Source organism: Suncus etruscus, chromosome 7, assembly GCF_024139225.1.
Source record: "Suncus etruscus isolate mSunEtr1 chromosome 7, mSunEtr1.pri.cur, whole genome shotgun sequence".
NCBI lineage: Eukaryota > Metazoa > Chordata > Mammalia > Eulipotyphla > Soricidae > Suncus > Suncus etruscus.
In genome coordinates, this window is record NC_064854.1 from 95,028,401 (window position 1) to 95,040,174 (window position 11,774).

The window sequence follows — 11,774 nt, forward strand, 5'->3', positions numbered from 1 at the left end:
GAAGATTATATAATATTCTAATAACAAAGTTTTCTTTCATAACCTTTCCCTGGCTGCTACCATACCCAAATTCTGACTACACTCACCTGTTCTGAGCAGCATATATACTGGCCAGCTTTAGAGAGATTTCAATTATTGCATTGTCTTCCTATTAGGAAAAAAAATAAAATGAAGAAAATTAGAAAATTTATGACAAACTTTCTTTATAAAACATATCATATTGGAGCCAGCATGATAGCTCAGTGGTAGGGCGTTTGCCTTGCAAAAGCCTGACCCAGGATGGATCTGGGTTCTATCCTGGGTGTCCTATATGGTTCCCCAAGTCTGGAGCAATTTCTGAGCGCATAGACAGGAGTAACCCCTGAGCGTCAGCGGGTGTGACAAAAAAAAAGAAGAAGAATATATCAGATAAATAAATTCTAGAATGACTTTGACCTAGTATTTCTCTCTTTTTAAGTAAAGAGGCAATAAGAAATTCCTCAACTACCATGACTTTACATCAGTAAGAAACTGGATCTTTTTTTTTTTTTTTTTTTTTTTTTTTACAAAATCCTAGTAGGCACAAATCTATCTTTTAAAAAAGGCAAGGACATGCTGGGGGAAAGGCAGAATTTTTGGGGAACCATATTATTATTTTTTTATTTGGGAGCTTAGGGACACACTCAGCAACGCTCAAGGTTACTCCTGGCTTTGTAATTCAGAGATCACTCCTCACAGGCTTGGGATACTATATGGGAGGCCAGGGATCAAACTCAGATTAGCCACATGTAAGGAAAGCCCTTATCCTGGCCCAGGAAACAAAGATTTTTTTTTTAAAGCAGAATTTTCTGATTAACTTTCTTACCTGTTGCATACCTCCTCCAAGCAAATAACTCATTGTTGCTTTGAAAAGTTTTTCTGCCTAAAAACATGAAGAAAGATTTTTCTTTTTACTTCTTTTTATCTTAGTTCCCATTATGACCCTAGATTCTAATTATCAGCCTGACATATTATTGCTTATAAACACACTTATTTATACATACAAAGAGAAAAGAATCCTTGTGAAAGAAAAACAGATTCAAATAATCAGAATCTCTCATCCTCTTAAATAACTACTCAATGAAGAATAGAAACAGACTACAGGAATTATTATTTTATCAAAGCCAAAGCCAGCATAACAGAAAATAAAATGTACCTAATACTAATTCTTTCAATATATTTAGTTAGATAAATATCAGTTTTTAAGTTAGATGTGATTTACATAATGATAAAGTTTTTTAAGTTTTGTTGGTTTGTTTGTTTGTTTTTGGTTTTTGGTTTGGGTCTCACTCGGCATCGCTCAGGAATTACTCCTGGTTCTGCACTCTGAAATCGCTCCTGGCAGGCTTCGGGGAACATATGAGATGCTGGGATCTGAAACACCGTCCATCCTAGATCAGCTGCTTGCAAGGCAAATGCCCGACCACTGTGCACTCTCCGGCCTCAATGATAAAGTTTTTGATCCAGACGAAGGCAGAAGAAATGTGAATAATTTTTGTTTTTGTTTTGTTTTGTTTTTGTTGTTTTTGTTTTTGTTTTGGGCCACACCCAGTGATGCACAGGGGTTACTCTCGGCTATGCACTCAGAAATCACTCCTGGCTAGGGGGACCATATGGGACACTGAGGATCAATCCCAGTCCCTCCTGGGTCAGCGGCATGCGAGGCTAAAGCCCTACCGTGTGAATAATCTTTAAATCATATTCTATAAGCATCTATTTCTCCTCCATCCTCTTTTTCATCTGTCTTGCAGGATGCAGTTGAGTAAACTCACCTACGTAGATGAGGGCATACCTTGAACCTGGGTTTCTTGCTTCCTTAATGGCCCAAAAGTATACAGCCCTTACTTTAAATGTTCAGCTTCCTCTGAATAATGCATGAGGAACATTAAACATCTCCTTAATGCATTAAATGCTGCACTAAAGAATATTTAATACACCTTTTGAGTCATTGTTTTAAAGTTTCTTATTTTTTTAAGCAGCTTATCCTGTACTCTTACTTATAAAGTTCCCCTTAAGCTGAGGCCGAGAGATAGCATGGAGGTAAGGCGTTTGCCTTTCAAGCAGAAGGTCAACAGTTTGAATCCTGGCATCCCATATGGTCCCCCGAGCCTGCCAGGAGCGATTTCTGAGTGTGGAGCCAGGAGTAACCCCTGAGCACTGCTGGGTGTGACCAAAAAAAAAAAAATTCCCCTTAAGCTAGTCTTCTACAAATCTAAGATATTACAAAGTGATTTACTTACATTTTCAAGCTGACCCCGTATAAATGCTAAATTGGCCATCTAAAAGAAAATTACAAATTGTTTTTCAATTTAGAGCACCGTTTTCCTACAATTTCCCTTTTGCTATTACCCTCAAAAAAAAAAAAAAAAACCCACACAATTTAGAAAAGGCTCATTTATCTCCTAGAAACTAATCTGCAAGGAAGAAAAAACAGCAACAGTGTCAGAGAATGTATTTTGTTGATGACAAACCTAATCTCAATCCACTCAAAGAAGAACTAAATGCTAATGATGCTTATTCCTTTTTGGTCTGGGATTGACATTTCTTATAATGATCTCCAGTGATAATTAAAATAATAATAATAATAATAATAATAATAATAATAATAAAGTAAAACAAAACCCAAGTACATGATATAGGTCAGTAATCTGAACTAGAAGAGCTAACAACCCTCACTTCATAACCAGTGACTCAGATTGGTTAGGAGAGTTACCAAATCGTAAGTGTACGTGATGGCCTTCTTGTTATCACTCTGATAGGCAAGACGAAGAGCATCATGCAAAAATTGCTCTGCCTCTTCTGGCTCATCTTTCATGATGCTCAACTGGAAAGAAAACAAAATAAAAGAAATTAAGTGTAAAGAAAAGCTAATCCATGTGCTACAAAATTGAAGATGGCTGGCTACATGTTATTGGTACAGAAAGAAAAGCCATTCATAAAATAGTTTTTACATTTCCACTCTGCCTCTGCAGCTATGGAAGGCTATGCAGCAGTGTTTCCGCCAACAGATACAGAGAGCCTGCCAGGAGCAATGCTGAGCGTAGAACCAGGAGGAACCCTGAGCACTGCCCGGTGCGACCCAAAAATAATCTAAAAAAACTAAAAAACAAAAACAACAGACACAGGAAGCAAGAATGTAATTATTATTTATAAGGAAGCTATTTGCCCTTTATCACCTTTTCTCTCTTTTTTCAAGCCGACAGTAGCTCTTTACGATGAATACGTAAATTACAAATAATGATAAATGCTATAAAGGGAAAAAAAATCAATAGAAAGAAACAGTAAGGGGTCTCCCCTAATTGGGAGTAGCTTCCAAGATGAGACAGTTCAACTGAGGTAGGACAGAAAAGAATCAAGCAAATTAGGATCTGTAAGAAAGTATAAGCCAAAGACATGAGCAAAAGTCCTGAAGGCTACACAAGGGTTCTTAAGAAATGAGGGCTCATCAAAAAGAACCTGCTTCTTATTTGTGAAAGGAAGTGAAAGGAGGAGAGGGAAGGTCCACATGGCACACGAGTGCACACACAATACACACTGCACACAGGCAGAGACGTGTATGTACATGGCACATGGGTGGATATTCAAGGTACACAATTACACACAGCAGATATACTTCACAGTCACAGCTGCACACGAGTGCATACACACTACAGATGCACATGCTTACATAAGCACATGTATGTCACAGGTGCCTTGCCCAGTCAACATGTGTTGGGCATTGCACACAAATGCAAGGACATGCACAAACACACGATATAAACAGCAATGACACATGCATTAATGCCCTTTTCCTTCCAGCAGCTCCCCACATCTCAGCCTGCAGTCCATCAATTGCAGGCTCTTAGCACCAAGTCTCATACACTGTCGGCACTTCAAATTTCAAACGTAATGTACTGGACGGTCTGACTCAAGCCTGAGAGCTACTTAGTATGTATCTGAATGGAAGGCCCAAGTGTGGTGTCTCTCTCTCTACACTCTCCTCTCCTCTTCCATCTCCTCCCTACCCCACCGGCCTTTCAGTTCTCTCACATGCTTTAGCAGAACTTCAGCTCACTCTTTCTGTTAGGGGTATGGATGCAGACAGCAAACCTAGTCAACTGCCTTGAGTAAAACCTTTGCATAAGAGTTCATAAACTGTGGCTCACTGACATTTCACAAGCCTGAGAACTCGATTTTGCATAAGATTTTGGTCCATCCTAGGACCAGAATATTTTCTGTAGGAAACATCAGCTAGCATTTCTACTTCAAATCCGAGAACTGGCAGAGTGGGCTGTAAGCTGTTGTGAGGGTTCTATCAGGCTCTCTATCCACTGATCTTTGGATTCTGCTGTTCCAGGCTTCTCCAACCTTCCAGTGGAGGTTCTCACCCCCAGAGAAATGTCTCTGCACTTCTGCTAAAAAGTCCATTTTCCCATGTGCTTGGGTGCCATGTCCACTAGCACCCTGTGCCTGTCTCACCTGCCTCTGCCCTAGCCCTGGAGTCCCCTGGAAAGCAAGCAGAGGCATCTCATCAACACTTCTTTCCATGACTGGTCACTCAATGTCTTCCATAAAAGTTTTGCAACAGTCTCCTAGAAAACAATGTTCCTGCTAATTTGGTAGGACCGAATTGTAACACCTCTGGGCTTAGGAGCCTCTGATACACATGCAGGTGGTGGTGTGTATCAAGCATATAGGTTGAATGAGGTAAATGTTTATGTCCCCAAATTGGTGCCTTTCATTGTGTCCCACTCTACTATGTAAACCTCTTACATACTGACTGGTGTCATCAACTGGGACATTAGCACTATCTATATGTATATATGTATATGTAAAATTTTCTACTTGTTTTCTTCTTGCTAATGTGACTTCACTAAATATTGTCTTTGGAGGGGCCAGAGAGATAGCATGGAGGTAAGGCGTTTGCCTTGCATGAAGAAGGACAGTGGTTCGAATCCCGGCATCCCATATGGTCCCCGAACCTGCCAGGAGCGATTTCTGAGCATAGAGCCAGTAGTAACCCCTGAGCGCTGCCAGGTGTGACCCAAAAACCAAAATATATATTTATTGACTTTGGAGGTCACCCAGGCTTGGAGTGCGATGACAGTTTCTGTCTTCCAGATTTATCCATTCACTTCTCCCTTCAGTTGACAGCAGATCTCCCTGCATGTCCTTCCAGAAGCCCTGGGCTGCCATTTTCTTGCTTTATATGTGAGTACCTTTTAAGGTCTGGATTTTTCTGCTCCAGAGACTGGCAACAGCCGTGATGTGACTGTCCTACCTTCTGTCAATCTGCCCCAACCTTGGCCATCAGGGCTGCCAGTCCCACAATCCTAGCATCTGTCTGGAGGCCTCCTGCTTTTTCTCCTGCTAACTTTTTGCCACCAATCATTTAGTGGCTCCTGTGAAAATATAATCTTTGATGAGAATTTTTGAAAGTACTTTAACAAGACCAATTTCATCCTGTACTTCCCTTGAGAAGGAAGTTAAGGTGGATTTGATTCATACATACAAATATGCAGGGGTCAGAGAGATAACACAGCAGTAGGGTGTTTGCCTCGCATGTAGCCAACCCAGGACGAACTGTGGTTCGAGTCCCAGCATCCCATATGGTCCCTGAGCCTGCCAGGGACGATTTCTGAGCACGCAGCCAGGAGTAAACCCTGAGCCTAGCTGAGTGTGACCCAAGAATAAAAATTAATTAAATAAATTTAAAAAACCAGATATGCAGCATACAGAACATATACTCGGTACACACACATCATATTGTGTGTGTGTGTGTGTGTGTGTGTATGTGTGTGTATATGTCAGAATAAGACCTGCAGAGTTACAGACTGCAAATTATAAAATGGATTGCCTTTCGATATGAAAGCAATGAACAGGGCCCGGAGAGATAGCACAGCGGCGTTTGCCTTGAAAGCAGCCGATCCAGGACCAAAGGTGGTTGGTTCAAATCCCGGTGTCCCATATGGTCCCCCGTGCCTGCCAGGAGCTATTTCTGAGCAGACAGCCAGGAGTAACCCCTGAGCACCGCCGGGTGTGACCCAAAAACCAAAAACCAAAAAAAAAAAAAAAAGCAATGAACAATCTGAAATTAAATTTTAAGAGGGTAATTCAATCCACGGAGCACCAAAAATAAAACACTGGGCCAGGAAGGTGGGCACACAGCCCATCCAGGTTTGATCCCCAGCACTGAATACAGTTCCCCAACCACTGCCAGGAATGATTACTGAACATGGAGCCAGGAATAAGCCCTGAGTACCAGTTGCAGCACTATACATCCCCCACCAAAAAAATAAAAAGTAAACAAAAAAATAAGCTTAGACCCTAGAATATGGCTCAGTGTTAGAGCATTTGCTTTGCATGCCGGAGGCCCTCGCTCAATTCCCAGCACTGCATGCTCCAACCTGGAAGTAGAACAAAACCAAACAAGAAAAAAATAAATGTAACCAAAGTGCCAGACTGAGTTCAAGTTGGCAGGTACTCCTCAGGGGTGAATATCTGTGGAAAAGGATAAAGGCTCCCCCATTGGGCTGTGTTGCGATCCCTCCCAAACATTTCTCCAGGAACCAACTCCCTATTCCTTGAACACAGATTTACTCTGCTACCTTGATACCTCAGCAGAAAGCAGATACAATGGCTTTGTCAACTTAAAAGATTTATGCCCCTTGAGTTCATGGAGGGTCATGGTGTTCCTGTTACCACTGTTCAGAAATAATCAAGGGTGGTCCTCCTTCCTCATTCAGGGATTGGGGGAGACTATCTGGCCCCCACCCAAATAATGTTTAGTGGTAATAATCCTTGTGGATCATCCTTGAGATTATGCTTGCCTCTTGGAATGTCAACTCACATTTCAAAGCCCAAGTGTCTTCTGAAGGTCTGACTCTCTATTGTCATGAAACCACATCACAATCCCCAGGGTGGCTCTGGGGCATGTGGTATCTGTGATACTTTCACAACTGAGTGATGGTCTCTCTCTGGAGATTAGAGAATGCTCCCTTTATGGTCAACAGTGTTCAGAGGGTTTAGGGGGGGACACACCAGGTGACACTCAGCCTGGGTATGTGGCCAATGGCTCAGTGTTTAGACATTGTGATGCTGGGGGCTACCAAGATCAAACCAGATGGTATTCAGGTCACCCGTACGAACTTGGGGATCAAGCCTGGGGCTGTGTCCCTTGAGCTCAATGCCTGGCCTCAGGTGCACCTTCTGGAACTTTCCTAATGGTTGGTGCAAAAATACCTTAAGTTTTTTTGGTTTGGTTTTTTTTTTTTTTTTTTTTTTTTCAATTTTAGGCCAATTTCTTTCAACTATCTCCTCACATCTTCTGTTTCCTCCAGGAGTCATTTCTCTCCCTCCAATTCCCCTATATCTGCTAAACTGTCTGCTGCTCTTTTACTTTACCAGCCTACCAGTCTTGTTCTGGTGAAGTTCTGCAACCTACTCTTGCAGCCAATGAATTCCATGGTACCCAGAGACCCACCTATTTGTCTTGGATCTTCAAAACTCCTGGAGCAACCCCAGAAAAAGTTCTTAAGAGTACAGTGGGTGAATGAACAGAAAGCACCAGCTTCAAGGTAGAGAAAGCCTGTACTTAAAAGAGTTATCATAACATTTATTTATTTATTTTCTTGTATATTGAGGATGGCCTGCAGATCTCATGCATTAGGACTGAAAGACAAGAGGGTGGAGAACTGGGAGAAGGCAGATAAGCAGCATAAGGTAAGGATTGGCGATGGGAAGTCAGGTGGTACAGCAGCTGCACAGGATTTACAACCTTAGAAATTCGGGGCTAGTCAGTATCTCAGATCTTGTACTGGCAGCAGACAGGGACATAGCACTCACACCGTAGCAGCCACAGAAGCCACAGCAAGTCTGGCAACAGCTGGACTGGCAGTAGCAATAAGTCAGTCCCCACATGAACACAGCCCCTTACCTGCCCCACAGGAGCCAAAGCCCCCTTGCAGGAGCCACACAACAGCATACAGGCACACAACAGCTTGAGCCATTGCCTTGGGAACAGCAACAGCAGCCCATGGTTCTGGCAGGTAAGGTGAAAGAGGTCAGAGGTAAAGGAGGAGGAGCAGGGGAGAGTGAGAATCATCCTGGGAAAGGGCCTTATATCCCTGCAGGGCAGGTGTGCTGAAGAACATATGGCCCTTCTTGACATTCATGGCATCATCAGAGATATTTCTTTGTTGATTTAAACCCCAAAATACTGTCTGTTCACCTCTGTATTTTCTCTAAAGGGGTCTGGGAAGTGACAGTATGTGACCTTCCATAATTGAAGCCACACCCTGGAGACCCTTGGGCGTGTAAGTCAGCCTAGACTCCCCGTTCTTGTGGTCTCTAGCCTCCTAGCCTCTTGAATGTACCAAATGATCAGATGAGTGAGGATCAGCTCTGCGAGGGTCAATAGCATACATGAGACTCTATCAGGTAAGGTTCTACCAGGTGAGGACCTACAGGTGAGTGAGGGTCTACAGGATGAGTGAGGACCTATCAAGTGAGTAAGGATCTACTGGAAAAATGAGGGTCCACTGGGCAAGAGTCTACAGGGTGGTAAGTGCTGAAGGCCTACTGGGTGAGTGAGAAACTATTAGATGAGTGAGGGTCTACAGAATGAATGAGGAAGAGGTCCCAGAAATTCCAAACACTACTGGGAGTTCCCTCTCCCCCATCCCAACACACAGAGAGGTAAAAGGAAATGGATATAAAGAAAAGATAGTAGCCAGATGGTTGTTGCTAAATGGAAAGGTGAAGCAGGCTTGTTTTTGTATTTTTGCTTGGGGGCCACACACATCTTTGCCAGGGCTTACTCCTGATTCTGTGCTTAGAGATCTGTAGCTAATCACCTTAAGCACACACCTTTTTTTCCCTAATACCCTTACCCTGTCTTCCTTAAACACAGAAGCACACATCCTATTGTAGTCACTTCTCACATCCTATCCATTGCTAACATAGAGTCCACACCTGACTCTCTACCTTACTCTCCCCTAAAATAAATATCTTCTTTTTTTTTTTTGTTTGTTTTTTGGGGCCATACCTGTTTGATGCTCAGGGGTTACTCCTGGCTAAATGCTCAGAAATCGCCCCTGGCTTGGGGGGACCATATGGAACGCCGGGGGATCGAACCGCAGTCCTTCCTTGGCTAGCGCTTGCAAGGCAGTCACCTTACCTCTAGAGCCACCTCACCGGCCCCTAAAATAAATACCTTCTTTCCCAAAGTGGCTGGTAGATGCTTCTTTGTGAGTGCTCTACTCACCTGAGATCTGACCTCACCAGTGACTTCTACATCCAGTGACTCTAACCTTACCAGTGACTTCTACATCTTGGAATTTGTCTTCATCAGTGTCATTTACAACTGGCACCAGAACAGGGATCCAGGAATGCAAGAAGACCTCCCAACGATGGTGAGTGACTTGACCCTCTGGTGGAGAATCACCATGACAGCCCACTCGAGCCGTGCCTTTTGCTGAAACATCGGTGCACGTGGCCCGTTCTGAACTTCATGTTGCTGGTATATCAGAGACTTTATGGAGCAGGGGAACACAATGATCTCTGAAATGTAAGGCAAACAACTTTCCTGTACTATCTCTAGCCCTGGAGGTAGGTGTGTTTAAATCATGGTGTGTGTGTGTGTGTGTGTGTGTGTGTGTGTGTGTGTGTATGTTTGTGTGTACTTTCATGGTGTATGTGTGTGTGTATATGTTTGTGTGTGTTTCCAAGTGGGATCTTAATAAGCTGTGGCAAGAAATTTCCATTTGATTATCAATGAATGAAGTAGGGAGTCATTCATTTTATCTTAAGAAGGTGGCATGATCTAACAATTAGATCATTCTGGGGCCAGAACAGTAAAACAGTGGGTATAAAATAATAAGTAGATGATCTCCCAAAATAAAAAACAGTGGGTATATTTGCCTTGCACGTTTGCACCCCAGTTTGAGCCCCAGCATCACATATGGACTTCCAGTATCATAATGAATTAGCCCAGAGCACAGAACCTAAGCACCGCCACAGGTGACCCAAAAACAAAAAGAATCACTGACTGCTACAATAGAAAATGGAGTGTGAGTGGAGCAGAGGTGATAGTAGGTTAGACAGTGATAGCGCAAAATAAAAAGAAAAGGTGACAAGTTTGAGAAAGATTTTTGATTCAGTGTTAAGTGAATTTCATGCTGGATTGCGTGTTGGGAGGGCTTAAAATGAGTGCTATACATGAGGCAGGGTAAGTTTTAAGAATCACTATGAGGGGCCGGAAAGGTGGCGCTAGAGGTAAGGTGTCTGCCTTACAAGCGCTAGCCAAGGAACGGACCGCGGTTCGATTCCCCGGCGTCCCATATGGTCCCCCCAAGCCAGGGGCGATTTCTGAGCACATAGCCAGGAGTAACCCCTGAGCGTCAAACGGGTGTGGCCCAAAAACCAAAAAAAAAAAAAAAAAAAAAAAGAATCACTATGAGAGTTCCTGGCTGAAGAACTGAGCAATGCTAGAAATGATGGCAAAGGAATGTTGGGAGCACTTAAGATCAAGAATTTGGGTTTTGGGGGCCAGAGAGATAGCATGAAGGTAGGGCTTTTGCCTTGCATGCAGAAGGACGGTGGTTCGAATCCCGGCATCCCATATGGTCCCCGGAGCCTGCCAGGAGAGATTTCTGAGCGTAGAGCCAGGAGTAGCCCCTGAACCCTGCCGGGTGTGACTCAAAAAGAATTTGGGTTTGAACCTGATTGATTACAATGCTATGTCAATTAAACTTCCCAAAAATAATTAATTCCGTATGAGGGGTAGCGTAGAGCCTCGTGTCTATAGAAGCAATAAAGCAATGCAAACTTGAAGACTGTATAAGAGAACCCTATCTTTCCTGGACTTATTGCGGTGATCATTTTGCATCGGACACATACAGCAAGCACACCTGCTATATGGTTCACTTGAAACTAACGAAATGCATGCATGTCGGTTGTGCTTCATTCAGGAAATTGGTTTGGGGTCGACATCCTATGCTATTGCAGTATCAGACATCCTGATTTGGGGTCGACATCCTATTGCAGTGGATCTGGTGGGCATCAGCTCAATGGAAGAGACCTGGCAGGGGTGGAGGGGGAGCGGAGAAAAGGAAGACGAAGACTTGGAAGCAAACCGAACCGACGGCGGCTGCTCTCGTGCCAGTCACTGGGAAACAACAAAACCCCTTTGCAGATGCCGCCCGATGAATCAGAGCGCGGCCCAGAGGAGGACACCTTCAGCTGCGGGAGGAGAGGAAGCGCCCGGGCTTCTCGTTCCCCTCCCGTCCTAGGGCCCGCGCTCCGTGCGTCCCGGTCACTCGAGCGCGGCCAGGCCGCCTCACCTTGGCTCGCTTCAGCAGCAGAATGATCTCCGCCTCCGCCGCGTCCGCCGCGTCCTCCGCGTCCTCGCCCTCTGCCGGGCGCTCCTCTCCCGTCGCGGCGGGCCTCGAGAACCAGGCGAGCGCTGCGGGCAGCGGAGGGGACGGAAGGGAGATGAAGGGGCGGCAGGTGGGTGAGCTCGCCCGGCCCCGGCCCCCGCGCGCTCCGCCTCACCTGCCAGCAGCGGCAGCAGGCCCGGGTCCCGGCCGCGCGCACGCGCCACTCGCCCTCGGACCGGCAGCGCCGCCGCCTCCGGGAACGGGCGCGCCGCGGAGCAGCCCCGCCACCGCCGTCCGACCGCCCGCAGGAGGCCCCGGCCCGGGCGGGTGCTCAGCAGGCGGAACATGTCGCGGCCGCGGCTCCTCTGCGCCCCGCAGGTACGGCGCACGGGAAGTCCC

General features: G+C 45.0%; 1 protein-coding gene across 1 annotated transcript in view; it reads right to left on the reverse strand.

The window, feature by feature from the left end:
- Window positions 1–11,727, reverse strand: part of TTC19 (tetratricopeptide repeat domain 19) — a 37,187-nt gene extending 25,460 nt beyond the window's left edge. Inside the window, exons 1-6 of the mRNA XM_049776926.1 lie at window positions 11,551–11,727; window positions 11,340–11,461; window positions 2,732–2,842; window positions 2,259–2,297; window positions 845–901; window positions 87–148 (exon numbers count right to left, since the gene is read on the reverse strand). Coding sequence (XP_049632883.1) covers window positions 87–148; window positions 845–901; window positions 2,259–2,297; window positions 2,732–2,842; window positions 11,340–11,461; window positions 11,551–11,722 — 563 coding nt within the window. The 5' untranslated portion in view covers window positions 11,723–11,727. The remainder of the gene's footprint in view (window positions 1–86; window positions 149–844; window positions 902–2,258; window positions 2,298–2,731; window positions 2,843–11,339; window positions 11,462–11,550) is intronic.
- Between the last annotated feature and the right edge of the window lie 47 nt (window positions 11,728–11,774).